Source organism: Pseudoliparis swirei, chromosome 14, assembly GCF_029220125.1.
Source record: "Pseudoliparis swirei isolate HS2019 ecotype Mariana Trench chromosome 14, NWPU_hadal_v1, whole genome shotgun sequence".
Classification (NCBI taxonomy): domain Eukaryota; kingdom Metazoa; phylum Chordata; class Actinopteri; order Perciformes; family Liparidae; genus Pseudoliparis; species Pseudoliparis swirei.
The window spans coordinates 6,861,045-6,883,947 of record NC_079401.1 but is presented as its reverse complement, the minus strand read 5'-3'; the positions used below and the strand labels follow the sequence as shown (position 1 = coordinate 6,883,947).

At 45.4% G+C, this 22,903-nt stretch overlaps 1 protein-coding gene across 1 annotated transcript; it reads left to right on the top strand.

Moving 5' to 3' along the window:
- The first annotated feature begins 280 nt into the window (after positions 1 to 280).
- On the top strand, positions 281 to 18,842 carry LOC130204542 (DNA-binding protein SATB2-like). Its single transcript, XM_056431353.1, has 12 exons — positions 281 to 357; positions 5,533 to 5,757; positions 7,358 to 7,543; positions 10,329 to 10,455; positions 10,733 to 10,856; positions 11,560 to 11,662; positions 12,706 to 12,756; positions 12,999 to 13,519; positions 13,620 to 13,832; positions 14,085 to 14,237; positions 15,555 to 15,746; positions 17,056 to 18,842. The coding sequence occupies exons 2-12, from the start codon at positions 5,565 to 5,567 to the stop codon at positions 17,692 to 17,694; spliced, it is 2,502 nt and encodes an 833-aa protein (XP_056287328.1). The 5' UTR covers positions 281 to 357; positions 5,533 to 5,564; the 3' UTR covers positions 17,695 to 18,842.
- The last annotated feature ends 4,061 nt before the right edge of the window (positions 18,843 to 22,903 follow it).

The following is a 22,903-nucleotide window of genomic DNA, read 5'->3' as shown; positions in this document are numbered from 1 at the left end:
TGCTCTGCCTTGTTATTGATTTGATTATATTCTGCTGGAGAGCTTTAATGTTTCAGAGTAATATTGGAAGAGAAATGAATGCAACATTTTTTTCCTTCTCATGTGTCGGGCTCTCTTTGGGTTTCCCTCCCAAACCCCATCTCCTCCCTCCTTTCCTCCCTCCTCTCCTCCCTCCTCCCTCCACATGTGTCACTGTACTGCTCTTTGCTCCGCAGGCAGCGGCAGTGTGTCCTCATCACTCCTCGTCTTCATATCTCCTCGCTCGTCTAGCGGAGGGCTGTTTATTCAGGCTGGATTCTCTCGTTCTCACCAATGGATGGAATTTATTCCCCAGCAAGCACGGTGACTTCTTGAAAAGTGAGTGGGAACTTCTTCACTTGAAACTACGGATACAATAGTGATCGATGTTTTATGGCAGTGTAGACACAGTTTATGGCAAAGTTAGAGTGAATTCATAAAAAAAGAAAATCAAACATATATTTAAATGTTTTTAACACGATACAAGTAACACTTCCTCTTTTTGACTGCATCTATTTGGTTTTACAACAGTAAAGTAAGTGGAACCTTTAAATGTACCCAGATATAACGGTGACCATGAGAAAAACATATATTTCTCTTTGTTTGACAGTAATAGTAATTTACTTTTTATGAGATATGATCAATGAAATGAGTTAGTTAATGATGTACATAAGCGATAGCTTTATTAATTTGTTGGTATCAAGTAAAGTGATGCTGTATTTTTTTGTTATAAGATTCAACAGATTTAATATTTGAACTGAACTAATTCTTTATAAAATGTAGTTCCTTTAATGTTAATGGAGCGACTTTCTCGCCCCTTCTCAGTCGTGAGATCGTAACTCTTACAATCTTTGACTTTTTCTGCTTTTCAAATAACTTGACAACCACTTTGGAGAATTTAACACGTTTTCCTTACTTAAGTTTAACAATCTGTCACATCACACAACACTCATCAGTCATTAGAAATGAATCGGATTGTATTTTCTAATCGGCTTTTACATTTCGCAAGGAACATTTTATGTTTTGAGGGAAATAGAAAATGTTCGCAAACTGATTTTTGGAGAAATAAATATATATATATATATAAAATAATATAAATTATAAAAAGTGAAGGGTTGAAACTATAAAGTGTTAATATTCAGTAAAAGGGAGATTTAAATACAATGTATTGTCATAACTTTGGAGTTGTATGTTTACAATCAATAAAATAAATTCATATTGGTAATATTTATACATTCAATAAAAATAAACTTTTTTAAAGGCCTTCACCGGCTGTTAAAAACAATAACACACTTCCTATTGCTAATAATTTGACTGGAAAGGTTTGAAAGTAAAAAAATAAATAAACACATTAAAAAAAAGGTGTTGGATCAAATCAACCCTACTAGCCATTAGCTCTGTGTGTTCTGCTAATAGGACTCTGGAAACCAAATTCAATAACAAAATCAATTCATATGGAGTCACGTAACTCGTACAATGGAGCATCAACGTCTGCTGATCAGCTCATCAGTGTCACGTGGCACACCTGAGCTAAATGGAGACATTATTAGTTGAGCTGACGAGCTGCAGCTGTGAGTCATCAGGCGGAAAGCTTCTACTAATATACGTCGTGATAATGTTGTGAAGACAGTTCAACGTCAGATCTAATGATTAACAGTTAACGACAAAAAAGTGAGCGGTCACTTGAACATTCGTCCCGAATTTGCCAGAATGTATTCGAGATTCAGTCGGTCGAGATTCAGAGTCTTTGTTTTATTTTTATTCGAGTGGTATTTGAATGGAATTTGTCACAAAGGGGCAACAATACAGCCATTGAAATATAGCATTATGAACATTTCAGGATTTCATGACTGACTCAGTAATGTTCTCTGATCGTCTTATATGATAAAGTATTACGGTAGAATATTCAGCTATTCTGAGCCAATTTAAAGGTGGAATCCTAGTCTGTTGTAGCCCAAGAAAACTAAAAGAAAATCATGAAAATGACTATAAATATTATTCTCACCGTCTCATATGTAGGTGACCTAAACGTTCTTCTTCATCCTTTTTAAAAAATAGTGTTCTGAAATAATGTACAAGGTCTATATTTATATTATACTGAACAAAACCTAAATTTAAACCCACATATTTTAACTCTAAATAACCACAATTGTACCAAACATTAGTTTTGATGATATTTTGAATCGTCACTTTCCCCAAATATACATTTGTGTTATTTGTAAATAGAGCGGTCACTTCGGATTGTTTTACGCGATGGACCAGAGAATAATTGATATTTAATGTGCTGGATTTACACCTGCACGATCTGAGTACCCGAACACGACTCCTAAAAGTGACTGTAAGGACGTGTGCCTCCTCGTCTGGTATTAAATATGCTTGTCTTGCACCATTATGCATTTCCACTAAGTATATTCTTCGTCTTTAAGCCACTCTTTGGAAGCAATGTTGTCCACGTGTGCTCGCCGAGATGCTGGTGGAGCAGCTTTAAAGGTGCCTCGCCTCGTAGGGAGTTTCCCAGTAAACAAACAAACAAAGTTCTATTTACACCCACTTTGTGTTTTTGTTTATCCGTGAGATCTAACAAATGTGACAAATGATTTCCCCTCATAAAACATTTTGACATGGGTTTTTTTTGCACGGGAGACGATCAAAACGAGGACCAAAAGATTAATGATTGTGTCCTTGAATCCTCTCGAGGACCACTTTGAAACTCCTCGAGGGCCCTTGGATCCCCCTCAGGGTCATTTGAACCCTCCACCGAGGTCTACTGAACTAAACTTTTTACCTCAAGGACCCCGTGAACTCTCTGAAGGGCCCGTGGGTGTCCTCAGATTCCACGTGAGCATCCCGACTTCACGAGAATTCACGGTGCATTAAATCTAAAATGAGCTCAAGAGATCTCATAAATCAGACTCTGCCCAAATTAATCCACGGCGGCATGTTGGAGCCGGTGGAGGTTTTTTCTGCGTGTTTTCGATTCGTCAGTTGGGGGCTCCTGAGAGTGACGGTGCATTTGGCCTCCATGTGTGCTATAAAGTCTGTGGTCTTTTGGAGTGGTTTCCTGTGTGTGAACGAGTGAGTGAAAGACATTACCCTTATTATTTTTTACTGCATTAATAATATAAAAGTATTCTAGCCTCGTGAAGTCATTTACAATTTTTTGGTTTGGCATGAAAATGCATATGAGTAAAGTGTAAAGTCAAAGTATGAAGTCATAATGAAGAAAAACCACAGAATGAATTAGAAAAGAAGAAATAATTCATTTTATTTGCAGACCGGCAAAACACACAGTGTTGACATGTACATGTGAAAGGGAAGGAAGTACCATCAGGGCTACACTTATATTTTAAAAAAGTGGCCTCACAGATATGACGCTGGGTTAAAATCAATATAAAAAGGTCACGGCAAAGTTGTAGATGTTGTCCTAAAATGTATAAACCTCAAGATCAGAATATGAGAACTACGGGGCAGGTTTACTGGACTAAACTTCACATATAAATAATAATACAAATATTAAAATAAAACCACAAAAATCTAAGGGTTTTAGGTCATTTGACGGATTTGACCATTTGAGAACGATCCACTGAAAACTGCTGGGCTTCCTTGTCTGCCGATTTAGGGTCATTTCCCCGCTGTATCGACACCTTTTCTTTTTCATTTTTAAAAGACTGAAAAGTCAGCATGTTTCTTTCGAACATCCCAAGGAGAAGGAGGCTGATTATGCCCAGAATATTCCAAACATGTGTTTATTATAAACAGATGCGCAAACACAAACTGCAGGAGAGAGAAAGCTGCGTATGTTTCATGCAATTTTACCTTTTTATTCCTGTGTCAGTTGCTCTTGATGTGATAAAGTGTGTGAGGATTCTGATCTAGCTTCATCCAGCAGTGTTGAATTAAATATACAGAGTTTATTCTCTCCATTGTGTTTTTGTTTGGTGTGTGTTGATTTGAGAAAATGACTTAGACGGATGTAAAGCACTTAGATATTCTCCTCCCTGGAGAGAAAATGAGTCTCACCAGAGGAAAACAGATTCTTAGTTTTCGGGGGGTGGGGGTTTGGTTTTGGTGGCCTGGGAAATGCTCAGCAATCACGAAGTCTGTTTTATGATAAAAGGAATAATGGGTAAATTAGCAAAGGCAGTGTGGGAGGGACAGCTGCATCCAGAGGCACAGATCATCAGCGGCAGCGACATGGTGGTCTCTTCGACTGCAGAAAAACATCATCACTTTATTGTGTTGGTGTTGGTCTTCGATTGCTCCTTTGTTCTTCTCGCTGTTTATCTGGTTGCCGTTGTGTTTAAGAAGTTGGCGGATGGAAAAGGTTTGCGCTAGCAGTTTCCCCCGGCTCCCAGTGTTTGTGCTAAGCTACGCTAAACACGTCCCAATGCCCCCCTCCCCTGTGCAAATGAGAAAGAAAAAGTGATATAAAACCCACTCAAACTAGTTAATTTGAGGAGACAGTTAGCTTAGCTTAGCATAAACACTTAAAACGGAGAGGAAAAGCTAGCTAGCTAAAAAAAAAAAAAGTTTGCTAGCTAGCTAGGCGTAACGGGTCAATCTAGCACACAGGTGTCAAACACAAGGCCCGCGGGCCAAATCCGGCCCGCCACATCATTTGATGTGGCCCCCTTAAAAGACATTTGATTACCTTTTCTTTAAGAAATCTAAGACGAATATCCTGTGCTTTTATTTTTGAAGGTTTCAAATTAAATGGATTTATGTTATAATATTAAAGACATGTTATTATGTACAATATTTCTACACTCAAATAAACAATAATCAAATGCAAAGAGAGTTATTTAGCAATATTTTTGAGTACTTTATACAGTGTTACAGTTACAACCGGCCCTTTGAGGGCAGGCATGATGCTGGTGTGGCCCTCGGTGAAAATGAGTGTGACGCCCCTGATCTAGCACCTCCGAAAGCTCGACAAATAATAAAGATGTATTAATATTAATGTCGTCCTGCTGCGTGATTTCATGTGGTGTTCTGAAGACGGAGATCGTGATGTGCCCTGTCATGTTGTTCAGTGTCGGGTTGCACAGCAAAGATGGAACACATTACAGTCGACGTTCATACAACCCGTGTCATCTCGACGACTCTTATTTGTTCTAGAAGCTTCTCTGGGTTGTAATCCCTCCTTCCAGTATACAGGCCGCGTCGTCGCGTCTGTCATTATAACGTGTGTCGTTTACTCCAATGTGTCCAAACAGAGAATAATAAACGAGTCTGTATTTAGTCTGCGTGACCTGTGATGGGTCCCAGATGCGATGTGACTCTTGTGTCTGCTGCGGTGGCCTCGGCCAAAGAAGAAATGTGTGCGCCGAACAAAGCGACCGCTTGTTGATCAAACCGCCTGTAACGGCTCTTCACCGTCAACAGTGAGAAAGACGATACACTTTATGTGTCGTATACAGCGTGAAGGTGCATTTGAAGTCGTCTCAGTGTGATCGCTTCAGAGTTTTCGGGTCCCTGATGATGATGATAACGTCACACTGTGTTTCTTCCCAGCTTCCCACTCTGTGCTGGGTGCCTTCAGGGGGATGGAGCAGCGCGGCGGTGCAGGCGGGGGGACGGAGAGCCCCGGCCTTCGGGACAGCGCCAGCCCAGAGGAGAGAGGGGAGAGCCCCGCCTCCGGTGGACCCCCGCCGTGCAAGTCGAGCCGCCTGGAGGTCAACGGCGGCCCGGCAGCTCCGTGGATCAGACCGAACGGCACACAGCTGAGAGCACTAGGAGGTCAGGCCACGTGCACCAGTGTCGTAAAAAGTCCAGTGCACACACACACACAGTTCATTGATAAAACTGCAACGCATTACCTCACATCGTAAACGATAAACATGAGCAACACTTCAGGAATTGTTGGAAAACGAGGCGTGTTAATAACCCGCGCCCTCTAAAAATGACTTCCACCTTCACATGAATCTGCCAGAGATGCCACCATAGGTCCCACCAACGGGTGGATTACGTCTTTCACTCCTGACACAAAACTGTTTTTTTCTTTTCACTTTCACACTTTTACACACTTACTGTGGTTATTACAATCTGAGGATTTGAGCTCCTTATCAAACGCTCCACTACCTCCATCACTTTATGTGCACACATGCCTTTGAGGACTGATTGTGTAAAGAACGTGTGCTAAAATATTGGCACAAAGATGTGTGTTGTGTGTGTGTGTTGTGTGTGTGTGTGTATCCTGAAAGTAAAGTGAGGACGTCGGTGGGCTGGCCTTATTCAGTGGTATTGCAGAGCTGCATGTGTACACTCTAAAATACCTAACACAGAAAACACTCATGCACAAATGCCCAGTAGTCTCTCATGCAGTTGAGAACATCATCATGCATCATCACACAAACATTGTAGCAGTACACACACACACACACACACACACACACACTCGGCCGGGTTGCCTCCCTCCATCCTTCCCCTGAGTGAGTCTCATTGGCCGATAGCGTGCCTAACGCCGCTGTGGTTTGGCATTATGTCGCCTCCTCGTCAGGAGGAGGATTGATTGCTGGTTAATTAGCAGTTCCTGTGGGACGGAGCAGGGGATGGCGTGGATGGATCCAGGAGGAGCTCGCGCTCGACTTGCCCAATCACGAGTCACCGCCCGAGTCACGGCATCGAAGATGCAGAGAGCGCATACAGCGCTTCCAGGCCGCTTCTGAAAACGAGTCTCATCTATTCTGGGTTTTAATGTGCAGTGAAAAGAAGTACAGTTGTACAATCTTACACTGACTGACATTCACACTGGCAGCAGCCCAGTTTAGTCATTTTAAATCAGCAAGTTGTTCTGTGCCTTGCTCAAGAGCTCCTGAACAGTAGCAGAGTAAAAGGACTTACCTTTTAAACTAATTTAAATGATTTCAATCCGGAGCTTTCCACTCACACAACTAGGATCAAACTATCGAGACCCTCATGTGGCCAAATAGAAAGATAAAGGATGGAACAACTGTGCTTTTTTTCTCCACTTCATATGATATCGATTTTTGGATGTCCAATGTGCGGATCAGGAGGAAGCTCCTTCTTGAAAGGCACTTTTCTGAAGAAGCTTTCGGCTTCAACTTTGACAAACTAACCAACTTTTAGACCGATGCTAATCATAAACAGCTATAAGGGCATTTATCTATAGGCGGTTTTTTTGGGGGGTTACCATTTCCACATTTTGAAGGCGTTTCATTTAGTTGCAGAACGGGTTTTGCACCCAAAAATGCTTGACCTAATCTTCTATGGTCGATTCTGGAAAGAGGACAGAGGACACAACACACACAAGCAGCTGCTCCCGATGGGCTTGAACCCTCTTGTCCTCTAACTCTCTCTCTCTCTCTCTCTCTGCCAGGTTTGATGATCCCAGTCTACTGCGTGGTGGAGCACGTGGACGTGGGCGTGGCGGGCGACTGCGGGGGTCACGGCGACCGCCACGCAGAGTTTGTGTTGGTCCACAAGGATGTCCTCTTCACGCAGCTGGTGGAGACGGCGCTCGGCGCTCTGGGATACTCGCACAGCTCAGCTGTACAGGCAAGTGGTAAGTAGAGTCTGTGCGTGTGTGTGTGTGTGTGTGTGTGTGTGTGTGATGTCACTCAGATGTCACAAACAATAATTTCAACATCTGATCTGCTCTTCAGGTTTGAACGTTTGTAACCATGGTGATTGTGACTTTAGTCTGGAAGGGACGCATCTTTAATTCCGTCTTTCCAGTTATCCCTTCCTCCAGGTTGAAAAGTTTAAACACATTTTACCACTGCAAAGAAGAGGGTCTTTTTTTATAAGCCATTATAGCAACAACAATTAATCGTACACATGTTGACTTGCACTTTAATTTCAGTTCCCAGTCGAACAATTCAAATATGACAATGATGTGTTTCTGACCATTTGTATTAACTGTTAGCTTTAGTTTTGATGTCTTCAGCTGCTATTCCTCTTCCTGGAATTCTAGTAAAAGGACCACACTTATAAAACCAAACAAGTAAAAGGAATCGTGATTGGTAACTTAAATCCTGACAATTAAACGCACACTTCGAATGCAACTTTAAGAACAGAGCGTGTTTAAGTCCCGCCCACTTTCCTCCTTGCCACTTTCTTCTGCTACAAACAGAAAAATGCCAAAAAGTGTCTGTCAAAGATTTGAGATTAACCAACAACAGTTATGCATTATTGTGAGACAGAGAGTGCAACAATAATCCTTTGACACCATATTGGGGCGTTGATTATTAAGAGTATTAAGGCATACGTGCTTGATTGACAGCCAGGGAGTTTTCCACGTCCTCCTCAGCTCCCTTTTAGCAACACTTGTATGTATAGGTGGTTCAGTCATGCTTCATCCCTGTTCTGCTGTCATTGTTATTGACGGTGACAAATTCATAAAAACTGCCTCTTTTAATCACCTCTGGGAAACATAGGAATCTACAGTTTTCCCTTGTTAACTGGAAACATCTCAAGTTTCAGTCTTTCTCTGGTAATTGATGAGAAATTAATTATTTCCAGCAGCAGTTTAATAGAGTACGACTGGTTCCCAGATGGGTGGGGTTTCGCCACATGGCCACAACGAGTGCAGCGATGTTTAGACGACCGCAGAAAAGGTATTTGCCATCAAGGTATTTCAAAGAAAGATCCGTCTGCTTTCTCCTGATGGGATGCGAGTCAGTTCGCCCGCCTGGCAGCACGGAGGTTAAGCCGAACACTATCTGTGTCACGGACCGGCACCAAAGCGTGTTCTCATCGCTGTGAGATCAAAACACGAAGGCAGACAACATCCACAGTCAACCATGAAACACACACACACACACACACACACAGGGAGCATGGCAGTTGGACATTCCTGGTGTGTCCCGTAAACACAGGGCGCTCTAACCGAGTGGCCGACGCCCTGCGACCCCCCTCGCCTCTCCCAAATGTCTAGGTTTTGTTCGGAGAAATAAGCCTTTTCTTTTCAAATAAATAATTGTTGGCAAGCGTCGTGCATTTCTTTCCCCAGTGTGGTCACAACCAAAATTATACAGAGTCTCTTCTATTTTATTCTGCCATTGAATTGAATCTTGCATAACTTTGGCTGGACGGGTATTTTTATACTCTTAACTGGCACAGGGGGGTTTTCTTTAATTAACTTGCACATTATGGCTAATTAAAAAGAAGCTATTTCTTATTTAGGGTACATGGTTACTGCTCTGGATTTAACATGGGCTTTTGTGAAAAATAATAACTCAATGTAACTTCAGGTCATGTTTTGGGACGCATTCACAGATAATACTCACTTAGAAATAAACATGTGGCGTATTTCAGGGCTTGCAAACCACTCGAGGTTCCCAGAAACAACCCAAACTTTATTTTGAAGAAACACTGCACTGAGCACAATATCTCTCAACCAAATTATGTTTTAAATACTCATGTGAAGTTAATCAGTAGTATCATTACTAAAGCTGTTTTTTTGCATCCACGTCTGCATCATTTCTACATCTGACTATATGGCAACTATTGCAAAACCTTGAGCCACATGTTACTGATGTAACTGAGGCGCTGAAGTCAGCAGGTGATATGGGCTGCAGAGATGAGTGTGGGTCGGTGGGTAAAATGAGATTTCAAGAAGCCCGGTTCAATCTTAAAATCTTCATTTGCACTGCCAACACAACTTCTTAGTTCTGTCATTCAACACTTTGGGCCTGGAAGAGTTTAAAAAGGTGAATGCGGGTCTGTAACTCATACCTGCAAGCTGTTGACGACATGTTGAAGTATCACAAAAAAATCATTATGAAAGCAAAGTCAGTTGCAGGACACACAATAATAATATGAGAGTGTGCAGTCAGACGGGGGATCAGTGACCTCACGGTGTTTATTTAGTGCATCAACATCTCGTACGCGGCCTGCTTCGGTCTTTAACGCTGATTTTACATTTCTCCTCTGATTAATCAACTGTGGAGTCCCGAGAGAGAACGGGCCTTTGTTCTTTTGCCCCCATCACCACCATTCCCATGCAACAAAGACACACACACACACACTCGATGGAGGCTGGCAGGCCACAAGGCCAGGCTGGGTCTGTGTTTGATTTAGCAGATCCTAACGCGATTAGGCCTGTTTAGATTTGCGCTTCCAGTCACGGTTGTTGGAAGGTTTGGGGAATGTTCAACCCAGGATGACGCTCCAAGACTGGGATGGTCGTCTGTTCAACTCCCCAACACACACACACACACACACACACACACACAGCATCAATTAAAGAACATGAAAACTAGACGTCGGACGTTTAAATCTTTTAAACAGACGATGGACACATTATTATAGTTACATGTTTACGTGTTTTTTTCTGTGTTCTCCAGGCATCATTAAAGTGGGCCAGTGGAAGCCGATGCCCATCCACTACCTAACCGATGCTCCAGAGGCAACCGTGGCGGACATGCTGCTGGACGTCTACCACATGGTGACCCTGCGGATCCTACTGCACAGGTCTGCGCCACAAGTTCCTGATTTGGACTGATCTTTTTAATATTTCCAAGTATGTTGTATATATCGTCAGGACAATGTGTCGAACGCATAGCTGGAAAACGTGGACATTTGGACAAGTGCTCGTGACTTTTCATTCATAAACTACACGTGCTCCGCTGTGTTCAATGGAGCTATTGGAGACCTGGTTGATTGTTGGTTGATTGGACCGATGTGACAGCCTCTGCTTTCAGTGAATGAATACGTATAATAACAACATGGCGTCTCTCGCGTGGTGCAGCTTTGCGCGGCTGGAGCAGCTGCCGCCGGAGCAGTGGACCCACGCCACCGTGAGGAACGCCCTCAAAGAGCTGCTCAGGGAGAACAACCAGAGCGCGCTGGCCAAGGAGTGTCCCCTCTCCCAGGTGTGTTCTCCTTCCACAGTCAATAAAGCCTCCGCTAAATCAGCCGTGAGTCTGGATTCAAAACTTACAGACAATAGATCAACTCTTTTTCATCAGATATAAATGTCAATCTGGGTTTGATGCTGTTTCTGACACACACTGATCGTCGAGATGCTGCGAAAACACATTTCATCATCAGTGCACCACGCACTTAGAGCACCGTGTAATCTCTCTCTAACACACACACACACACACACACACGAGAAGTATTGATACCGTCCCACGGGAAAGGATGCAAACACGCACACATCAATTATCCTCCTCACACACACCCTGCAGTCATTAGACTTGAGAGTGTGTGTCATTTTCTACTTGTGATTTATACACAGGACTTAGTCCTGATGTAATTAGTGATTAGGGGGAGTGTGTGGGCGCTGTGTGTGTGTGTGTGTGTTTGCAGCCCGACTCATGTGAGTTTTAATCTTCAGTGTTTCCCATGTCGAGCTTCCACTGCTCGTGTAGACTCGCGTGCATCTCCCGCTGTGAAGCGACCAAAGTGCATGCTGGGAAAGGGAGAGTGGACTGAGAGTTTTAATAAATCCGCAGTGAGATTAATCCCAATCTCCTCCGAGGAGCGATAATCAATAATAAAATGGTTCGACGTGTTCGAGTGTGATTCAGATTGTATCTGCGACGTCATGTTTGTTTGCTCTCTCCCCGTCAGAGTATGATCTCGGCGATCGTCAACAGTTCCTACTACATCAACGTCTCCACCTCCAAGTGCCAGGAGTTTGGCCGCTGGTACAAGAGGTACAAACGCATCAAAGGTAACTCCTCAGGTCTTAGATTGACCTTAGAATAATGAATTATTTCAGCTGGAAAGGAATGTGTATTATAAAACTCTCATGTTTCCCAGTAATCTGCTCTTTAGCGCCCCTCAACCATCGGCTCCTCAGCTGTTTATACGTTGTCGGCCTCCCGTCGCTTTGGGAAGTGGAGAGTGTCAGAGCGCTTTGTAAAGCCGACACTCACTGCTTATCACAACTACACTCAATAGGACTCACCTGCCTGGCGGCCTTTTGTTTGTGTCATTTAGTTGCTTTAAAGGTGATGCTTTATCGGGAGCTTTTTCCCATTCTCCCGTCCACCCCCCGTGTGCGCGCGTCAGCCCGTATGTGTTTAATCTGCTGCATGAGACGTCCGTCACTGACAGCTCCCAGTAGGAACCAACTGTCACACATGGTTTGCATTAATGTCACCCTGAATACACATGACAAAACTAAATGCTCTTAACTCCTAATGGAAAACAGCAGCAACCTCACCCCACCCACCCCCACCAACACACACGCCATCAAAAAAACCAAGGGACGAGAGCTCCTCTTACACTTATTCTACACGCACGCACTGGGAAGGTAGAAAATCTGAAGGCCCGCCAAACCTCGCTCCAACTTTTATTCCCCTAATAACCTAAAAATGCGGCTCTCAACCAAAAAACCCGGCCGGCGCGTAATAAGAAGCAGATTTTATGTGGAGACGAGCAGAGGGGCCGGTCGGAGAGCGGGAGAGTTCAACGCAGCGATGAAGGGGACACACTTATTTGATCAGAACGGGGAAATAGTGGAGAGAGGAAGTGAAAAAAGGACTTTGCATTGTAGAAATAAAGGAGCACCAGCTACCGTCCACAATAATACTTACTTATACTTCAGCTAACACACTTTAGACCCAAAGAGATGTGAAAACGTGAGGTTTTTCATGAAACATTGCCTGATTTCGGCTGCAGACATGTTATTGTGTGGCAACAGATTGATGGTTTCATTTTGAATCTGGTTGATCTAAATATACTAACTCTTTTGATATTTCCCCCCCGCAGGTGAATACATCGAGAAGATGTGGTCAGCTCAGGACAAGTCAGATATTAAAGGTGCGTTCATCTTTTATTGATGACTTTCTTGTGACGTAATGTGGCTCGTGAGGGCTTCAGGGACCAAATAAAAAGGACTAGAGATTATCACCTGCAGCTGGATTAAAAGGTTTAGGGCCCAATCTGCTGCTTTCATGTCGATGTGGTGCATGCTGAGGGTTAGGAGGCATAGTCAATAAATGATCATCTGCAGTATATTAACACAAACCTGTGTGTGTGTGTGTGTGTGTGTGGGGACACAGTGGAGAGGGATTTGGACCTGAGCATCCTCAGCCATCGACCTCCCTCTCTCTTACCCTCCCCCATCCATTTGGGCTCCCTGGGCGGCCCCGGAGCTCTGTCCATCAAGAGTGGCCTCGGGGACACCCCGCCTCAACGTCTGCCTCACCCAGCCAGCCAGCACCACCCGGGTGCCCCCCTGCGCCCCCAGGGCCCCCCTCTCCTGGGCCACGGCGGGCTCCTGTCCCCGCAGCTCTCGCCTCAGCTCGTCCGCCAGCAGCTCGCCATGGCCCACCTCATCAACCAGCAGCTGGCCGTCAGCCACCTGCTGGCACATCAGCACCCACAGGGTGTCAACCAGCAGTTCCTCCACCACCCGCCCATCTCGCGCGCCTGCAAGGGCCTCGGGGCCTCCGGCGAGCCCGGCCTCAACTGCTCGGGGGCCGAAGTCTCCTTCAGCATCTACCAGCAAGTCAGGAACGAGCTGAAGAGGGCGAGCATTTCCCAGGCGGTGTTTGCCCGCGTGGCGTTTAACCGCACGCAGGTAAACGGAAATAAACGACCTCGCTGTTCCCAGAGATGATGCAACGACGTTATCGCTCACTTCTATGTGTGTGTGTGTGTGTGTGTGTGTGTGGCTGCAGGGGCTGCTGTCAGAGATCCTTCGCAAGGAGGAGGATCCTCGCTCGGCGTCACAGTCGCTGCTGGTCAACCTGAAGGCCATGCAGAGCTTCCTCAACCTGCCGGAGGGCGAGCGAGACCGCATCTACCAGGAGGAGAGGGAGCGCAGCGCCAACTCCAACCACAACCTCTCCACCAACCACATCTCCAACAGCAACACACTCAGACACCCACAGGTACACACAGGCACTGAGTGAGGGACCCAAACATTAACACCTGCACAATTTAATATGTATAAGAAGATCAAAGTTGACATAATATAAAGAGGTCAACATATTGAACACAAAAATCATTTTTCATCACATTTCATGTGATTTTCTTTTACAGTAGAGCAGATACACATCAAACGTCTGCTGAATATGAATCCATTGTGAACAGTTGTGCCCTCTCCACGTGAAACAACTGATCTCCGTCCCCGCTCTGTGCAGACAAAGTGCATCGTGTCTGCTGCAGAGCCGCCGATGAAGCTGGACCCGCTGGTCAGCATCTCGTCGGGCATCTACGACGACATCCAGCAGGAGATGAAGAGGGCGAAGGTCTCCCAGGCTCTGTTCGCCAAGGTGGCAGCCAATAAGAGTCAGGTCAGTGCCAATGAAACACTCTTTAGTGCTCAATGGTGCATGCCTTGATGTTGTCCTCGCACCCAAACTATTTGAATTGTCTACAGAAGACTCTGAACCTGGATCAGAGGATTGTTTTTAACCACGCAGTGCCCCGTTGATAGCGCTCTTCACGATGAGTTTACACACATGAACCTCCCGTAAGCGTCGTCAGGCTGACTTGATGATGTTTGAAGGAGTTGATGAGGGCGTAGCATGCAGGTGTGTGTGTGTGTGTGGGCGCACGGGGGATCTGATTACCCGCTGTGGCCGACCATCGTGTCTCCATCCTCGGATAAATAATGCGGGCGATGGAGGGGGAGATGAAAGCAACGTCTGCACTGTAGGGGGAAAGGGGGGGGGACGGGGCAAATGGAGGAAGTTTAAAGGCATTTCGTTTAGTCTTGGGACTGATTCATGACCAACGCAGGCCGAAATGGTTCGAGAGCAAGTGTGTCGAGACACCGAGATGCTCAGAAGTCTCAGTAAATGGACTGAAATGGATGGAGGGATGAGACGGGCAACTCAGCGGAGGAGGAGGAGGAACAGAAGGATGCAAGACGGAGAAAAGATAGACAAGTGATCAAATTATTACCATTAATTTCCAGGCTGAAGGCTGCGCATAAACAACAGCTGGTGGCAGATCCTGGGTCAGCCTAGCAGAGATAATCTAATCTTCACACACACGTACACACTTGCAGACTCTCACTGCTCCCCTTCGCCTTCTTTATGCCTCCTCTTAGGGAACAACTTCTATTTTTACACAATAAGTAGTTTATTTATTGCAGAATCTGACTATAAAATACTCAAAAAAAGACAATTTTTGTTTCTCGGTTAGTTCAAGGACGACCGTTAACCCCCGTTTACACCATAGTGATGAACAAAGAAGTGGGACTGGGTCCACAAAGCCAACAAATGTGCTGACTCAGACATTTATTGAGCATTTAATACGCAGCGTTCAGGCCAACTAGGAACACGTTGCGGATTTTTAGAAGAACATAATGTCAGTAAACGGTGACTTAAGCCCGACAGGGATAGAAACCACCGTCACACACGGCCTGGCAGTCGGCTCCAGACACACACAGAATAAACAAACAATCACATGCTTCAAGTCGAGCCGAAGCTTTTCAAATACTGCTTACAGGAAGAAAAAGAAAAAAACACAATCTGCCACGAAAACAAGCCATTTTTTTTCAGTCATCTATCTAGAAGAGCTCAGAGGACTTTTAGAAAAGGAAAAAAAAGTGCAGTGATTAAATCATCCTACATTGAGTGATTAAACACCTACATCTCCTGCAGGGCTGGCTGTGTGAGCTGCTCAGGTGGAAAGAGAGCCCGAGCCCAGAGAACCGCACCCTGTGGGAGAACCTGTGCACCATCAGGAGGTTCCTGGCGTTAACGCACGGCGATAGAGATCAGGTCTACGAGGAGGAGTCGAGGCAGCAGCACAGCGACAGGCTCCACACCGTCCTGCACATGCCAGAACAGCAGGTACAGCCAGTCGCCACCCCGGGGTTAGCTTTTTACTCCCACTGTCGTGTCAGACGTATAGCTGCAGATCACAGAGTTTAGTTCCTGTTCATGTCAGAAGCGAATACCAGCGCTGGTCTGTGGCCGCTGCCAAGATTAAAAAGAGAACAATGTGTGTGAAAATCCGATTCAAGAGAAAATAGTCGACCGCACTTGCAAGAGAAAGACACAAATCAAAGTGTTTTTTTTACGAGCGAGAAACGCCAGCGTCTGACTTCTCGACGTGCCGTTTAGGAACGTTTCCGTCTCGTCTCGGCGGCCCTCCTCCTCCTCCTCCGTCGTCATATTTGTGTCCCGTAAGTCGTTGAAAATAGAAGTGGTAATCGAGCGGCCCACACATTTCCTGCGAAACACTCCTCCATCCCACCCTCTCTCCCCAAACCCAAAATGCCCTCCAGTCTGGCCCTAACCTCAATATTATTCAGAACATTCCCTGTAATTATCGGAGCAGAGAAAAGGGAATTGCCATTATCTTTATTTAGGTCCTTTAATTTCGATGGACCACAGATTTATGGCGCTGGATTCCTGTGTTTGGGTGTGCTGGTCACCCCACCCTGCTAATACGCTCTCGCAGTGTGGTCGTTTGTGTGTGCGTGTTGGCGACACTTCCGCTTGAACTACATTTCCCTTAATGACTCTGAGTGCTTCACTTATTTCTTACTAATAATTATGTTGTAATTACACATCATGAGCCGGCTGTCTTGAACCCTGGGTGTCTTCACGTGCCTGCAAATCTGCAGCAATGTTTTGATGCGTTATCACTGCCCTCTGCATTAATACCATATTATAATATTACAACATGACTCGGGTTACATGAGGAAAGTGTCGGTAGTTCCTAAATGATCTCTGCTCTCTTCAGAAGAGACACAACGTGGTGACGCGTTCAACATTTGCTCCTTTTTTAAATTAGTGCGATGAGTACAAACAGATTTTGAAGTCATTTGATGTCCCTGTGGTGGCCCCCCTGTGGCGATCATTTAGTTTGTTGTGCGTTTGAGTACAAAGGAGAGGAGAAGGCACCGGGGAGGAGGCGGGAAGCAACAGTTTATCAGAACTGTGGTTCTTCTGAGCGGCGCGGCTCCACGTTCATCTCCTTTGCGTCCTGCCATCTTAGTTTGTGACAGTGGCGATGATGTCCGACTACTCAAGGTCCGCTTGGTCGTTTTTTTCAGGGTCAATAATGAACTTCCACACCCGTTGATGATCTTTAAAAAGCCCCGAACATCTTCGCATATACAGAAATGTCAAATAAAAATGCTTTTCTCTGCAGGCCCTCCACGGACCGCCCCTCCCACCTCTGACTACTCCGTCTCCAATTCGTGAGGACCCGCCGCCCATCCAACTGCTGGTCCTGCATGGCTCAGAAGACGAGCCTCAGCGTGGGCTGAGCCCCGGCCTCGGAGGAGGAGGAGGAGGCGGAGGACCAAAGAAGGCCCGCTCTCGGACGCGGATTTCCCTCGAGGCTCTGGGAACCCTGCAGAGCTTCATCGGCGACGTGGGGCTCTACCCCGACCAGGAGGCCATCCACACCCTGTCGGCCCAGCTGGATCTACCCAAGCACACCATCGTCAAGTTCTTCCAGAACCAGCGCTACAACGTCAAGCACCACAACCAGGCCAGAGAGCCCGTCCCCGGGGAGGACGACGGGGAGAGCTCGAGTCCCAGCGAGGGGGGCGGCGTGTGCACGGGGGAGAGTCGAGGGGAGGAGGGTCTCTCGGCTTCCGAGGAGTCGAGCGAGGACGGCAGAGCATCCCTGGAGGCGTTCAGAACAGAGGGAGAAGAAGGAGACGTGGAAATGGAGGCGGAGAAGGAAGAAAGGGATGATGGGAAAGCCTCGAGGCCGGCGACGTCCTCCCTGTCCCCCTACAGCAGCCTGGAGAGCCCCCGCTCTGCAGAGCAGCAGAGATAACAGCAGAGACACGAGGACTGAGGAACGCATCAGGCGGACTCCATCAAACTGTGAAGCCCACACACGGCCGACCCGTGACCACACACACACACACACACACACTTTCATCACCAGAGCTGATGATCAGAGCTCGTTAATATCTGAGGAACTGTGGAAAACATATTTACGTGTGACTGAAAAAGGGAAGTTACGACCAGTGTTCAGTTGCTGCCGGTACTTTTGATTCGATGAACTTAAGTTGAGTTTCACGTTTTTTATAAAGTGCCGCCACACCAAAATCTCCCGAACACCTCTGTCGGTTTTAAAAGTCGTTGTTAAAGCGCCTCTGCAGCACAATCCACTTGGGAGTGTTAGCTGTGTCTTCATCTCTAAAGGATTGAGACTGATGGTCGACAGGATGCTGCAGGAGTGGTTTGAGAAGTCTCACATCTTCAGGGGGTTGTGTTTATTTATGTACAATTTGTTTATTTTATTTTCATGTGTTTAATGTTCCGTTGGATACTCAGAGTGTGTCAGAGTTTTCCTCTGGAGGATGGGGGAGGCCTGTTTCACTGTAGGCGTTAAGCTGGCACTGGAGTCCATATGTGATTTTTATGAGCAGAAATACTGTCAGCGGGGCAAAGTGTGGCTGCTTTGGGACATTTTTGTTGCTGTTGTTGTGCTTCATGTCGGAGAAAGTCAACCTCGAGCAGCGTTTGACTCGCAAGCTCTACGGATGCCATGAAATGAACAAAGCTGGGATTGCAGTTCGCCTCGCACATTAGATGCCAAACTTACAAACTCAACCCCAAATAAGCTTTTTCAGTAAAGTCCTCCCAAACCTCAGTTATGTTCTGGTGAGATATTAGAAATAACTTCAAATAAATAAGTAACAACGTACTGACATTGGACCTCATTAGACGGACATGCAGGTCAGTAACACTAGAACCTCCACCCAGACTTCCACTGACAGTAAATCACCACCCTCCCATCGATATTTATTACTGACTTATATTTACTAAAGTATTATTGTTGTGATAATAGTTTCACTAAAAATTTTCTTTGATTTGACTTCAAAAGTCTTTGTAAATGTGAGAAAATATGTGTCAACTCAGTGTTACACCTTTTTTTTTTACAGACTGGAAGAGAAATAAAGACGCTTATGGACATTTCGATGTAAATGTTGATGATCGAATATGAATCCGTCTTCATATGTGGGATGCAACCACTGCCGCTGTTTACTGTCATTTATAACGGGGTATGAAAACACATTATTGTCTTTTCAGTTTGCCAATCGTCTCTTTGATTCTGTTGTGGGTGGGAAGTGAAGATCTGATAACAAAAACATAATAATTACAAAGTATTCTGTGTGTGGAAAGTTTGCCTTCTGAAAACCCCTCATGACAGATTTCTGATTCAAGATGCTCCGATGTATAAAAGAGAGAATCGAGAAAAGCCACCGTCCCGCTCGATTCCTCGGCCCTCGCGTACCTCTCAACTCTCACCACGAAACTTTATAAAAAAGAGCAGCTTTCAAAATGCAAACACACGCCTGCACCCCACCGCAGACGCGTGAATGTAAAAACAGCCGCTGTGAAATGCCAAATACAAGGTGTGAGTCGGGTCTTTATGAATCTCCTATTCAACACGTAGACTCCTTTTCTCATCAGGCACCGTGTAGCCTCCCCGATTTATTCCTGACAGACACACGGCTCGCACGCCGTCGTTTTCACGTGATCTGCGGCTCTGGCAATCGTTACAAACTCGATTCATTTCCGAGTCGTGGTGAACTCTCGTCTCCTCTGCTTTGCCGTGGACAGCTGATAACAATTTGACGCGGTTCGACAGCCGCGAGTCGATTCAGTGTTTGGCTTCAGTGGTCCATGCCGCGCTTCATAAGCAGTCACCTCCCATTCCATCAAATTCAAGGACCCCCTACACAGCATTGTTTGATGACTTGCTCGTAACAATAAGTTAAATTCGAGCACTTTCCATTGTCTATAAGTCGTTTTTTATCAAAAACGTCCAATGAATCCATTTTCTCCCCCTCAAATATACAAACGTTGAAGGATTTGAACACCGCGCTCCTTGAATAAACAACGTTACGATAGAAACGATGGCCAAAAATACACAACAATAGCTAAACAGCCCTTCTACTGAGAGCACTTCTGAGCTGGAGATGCATTAATGTCCCGTTGCGTGCGTGGTAAACTGAGCGTGGGCTACAAAGCCCCGGCTGCACGTATCGTAACGCTTTTCATACTCGACTTTGAGGGCTAATCTCGTGGATTTTGCTCGTTTAGCGGAGGATAAACAACTCGTTTTGTTTGTTTCCTGTTTCACGTCACATTAGATGGTTTAAAACGTGGAGAAAAAGCAACTGAATTTAACATGAGGGATGACCCGCCGGGAGCCCGCGACGCGGCCTGTACATGAGCGGCGCGTCTTTAAATGCGAGTTTAGCTGAAGGAGATCACGGCTAACGCACAGCGTGTCCTTGTTTAGCGTGTTCATCAGTTAACTCACATAATATTACAACTGCATCAGTGAGTGTTGGTACGGTCCACTGGACTGCTGCTAACACAGCTGGCTATTAGAGGCGTATGGCAGGCTGATCCAAGGCCATTAGAGGTGTGCGTGCGTGCGTGTGTGTGTGTGTGTGTGTGTGTTGTGGAATAGGGATGCAGGTGCTCGGTGCACTGATATTACCCAGGATGCTCAGGGTGGGGGGCGTAGGGGTTATAAGGAGGAGAGGAGGCTCTCTGTGGAGCTCGCAAACACACCTGTGATCCCTTGCTAGCGCGCCCACACACACACACACACACACCTAGACACACACACATACACTGCCCCTCTGATAAACAGGCAGTGGCAGCATTTTACACACCATTGAACACAACAAACGTAATCAGTAAAGCCATCGCGTGGCAGTGTGTGTGTGTGTGTGTGTGTGTGTGTGTGTGTGTGTGTGTGTGTGACATAAAAGACAAGCCTAAGCACTTTAGTATTATCATTTGTTTTACATTCTTGGTTTTATTTTTGTACTTTTGCCCAACATTTTAGCTTTAGTGCTGATATCTGGAGATGAATAACCTGTTTTCTCTAAACCACTGATTCAGAAGGGACAACAAAGGGGGATTTTAAAGTTATTATCTAAAGTTAAAGTCTGTTTTAAGCATTATAAGCTTCCTGGTTCAGCACTGACCCACCATGCTGATTGCGCAATGCAAGATGTTATCCTTTATTTTTACTTCAACAGACTATGAAGTGGTTTAGGCTTATCCGTTGTAAAACTCATAGCTGCTTCTTTTTCAAACTCTGTCCCGCAACGCAACTTACAACATCCCAAATCCATGAATACACTAAATAAAAGAAGTGACTTGGTAGAAGGTAACTGGTTTGAAAAGAAGCTGAACCTAGGAAATACTAGACATTTAGATGTTATTCAAAATATGATTGAAACACACACACACACACACACACACACACACACACACACAGATGGTGAAAACACTCCTAAAACACCCGAAGATGAAAGAGTCAGAAAACAACCACATCACATCTCCTCAAAAAACAAACATTTCATTAAAGCGGCTCTGGTGCATTCGTGGCCGACCAGCAGGTTTTGATGGGCGCCACTGAATCGCGTTACATTGAGCCAGTAACATTTTTACACCACCCAAAAAGACATTTCAAAGCAGAACCCTTCAAGAGAAAAAATAAAAACAATTAAAGACTAATACGGCTTCTAAAAGTCTGGAATCTGACGATTTAGTGTTCCATTTATTTCAAGCTGTAAAAAGCTATACTTGTTGACATCTAAGTATATTAAAAAAATATCCAGCAAGTAAATTGAAAACTAAATTAGAGTGTTAAGTCTCTGTTTTAAGATTTCTCATTGATGTCTCTCATGTGGTTTGTTTCTCTGCAAACAATGAATGATTTATTAAGCCTCATCATCATTTCATCCCCAACTTCTGGAATCATCGGGTGGTGGAGTCCCACAGGGGAGTGTGCCGGGCCCCCTATTGAAACCCTGAGGACCCTGCTCGTGACCAGAGACGAGGCTTCATGAATGTATGAATCCTAAATTAAATTGCTTCATGAGTATAGCAAAGCAGTCATTCAGTACCGATGCCTTCTGTTTGCCGACCCATCAGGTAAAAAAATGGACTCATCTCTCCCTTCACCACCAACAAATAAATCTGATATCTTTTGTATGAAATGGCGTTAAAACTAAAGCGATTGTATGAACAACAGCGCCGTACCTCTTGATGCCTCCCTGAGCTTTGAACGCAGCTCCGGCCTCCTGACCAGCTTCAAATGAGAGGCAATGAGCGATTAGTTCTGTCATTACGTAAGGCAGCCGTGGCTCGATTCACACTCTGTAAATAATCGTGTCATTGCACAGTGAGTTCGCTTCACCACCCTGGATTGCACAGCACATCCACCACTGGGGAAATCCAACACAATCTTATGGAAAAGGTCCAGTTTGATAGCAACTTTTCACAATATTAATAAACCCATTGAGAATAAAGGTAACACCACCAACCACTTTTCTTTAAATATTATTTGATAAAGAAGTGAATATAACGAGTGAAAAAGCTCTTGAAACAGAGTCCGAGATCACCGCGACAGCGTGCGTGGTATCCATGTCATATAAGGTGGATAAGTGACCCCAGGTGACCTCTTGTACCCTTCAGGCAGGCCTGTGTAACCTCAGTGGAAGCCAGCGGAGCCGTCGAGGAAGCCCAGCTGGCCGGCTGGCTGTGGGCTCTACTCACCAGCTGCAGACTCTTGTGCAGAAAGAGCCACCAGGTGTCGGGGATTTCACGCTCCTTCCCTCCTCCACTGGTTCCCACTGCAGCCTGCTGAACCGTCACCGGGTTGGATTAACACCGGCTGTTCCTCCACGGCGCCCGCCACGGGGCCCGCTGCACGCCAGCGCCCCACTTGCCGCTTGTCGGCCCGGTTCCCCGTCTCCCTCGCACAAGACGGAATATGTTTGGACTTGTTTTCAAGTGACCACACTTTATTTATTCATTAGGAGCTATTTAATTTACTTAATCTGCACAAAAAACACGATATTATCTAAAAGTATGAAGTTTTGACCTCATGTCGAACTGTTTCTCGACTTTCTTTCGCGGGGACGACGACATTTGTGTTCATTGGTGGCAGATTTAGCTCTTTATGCTAGGCTAAGCTACCCACCCCCTCACCCCGTCCCTCC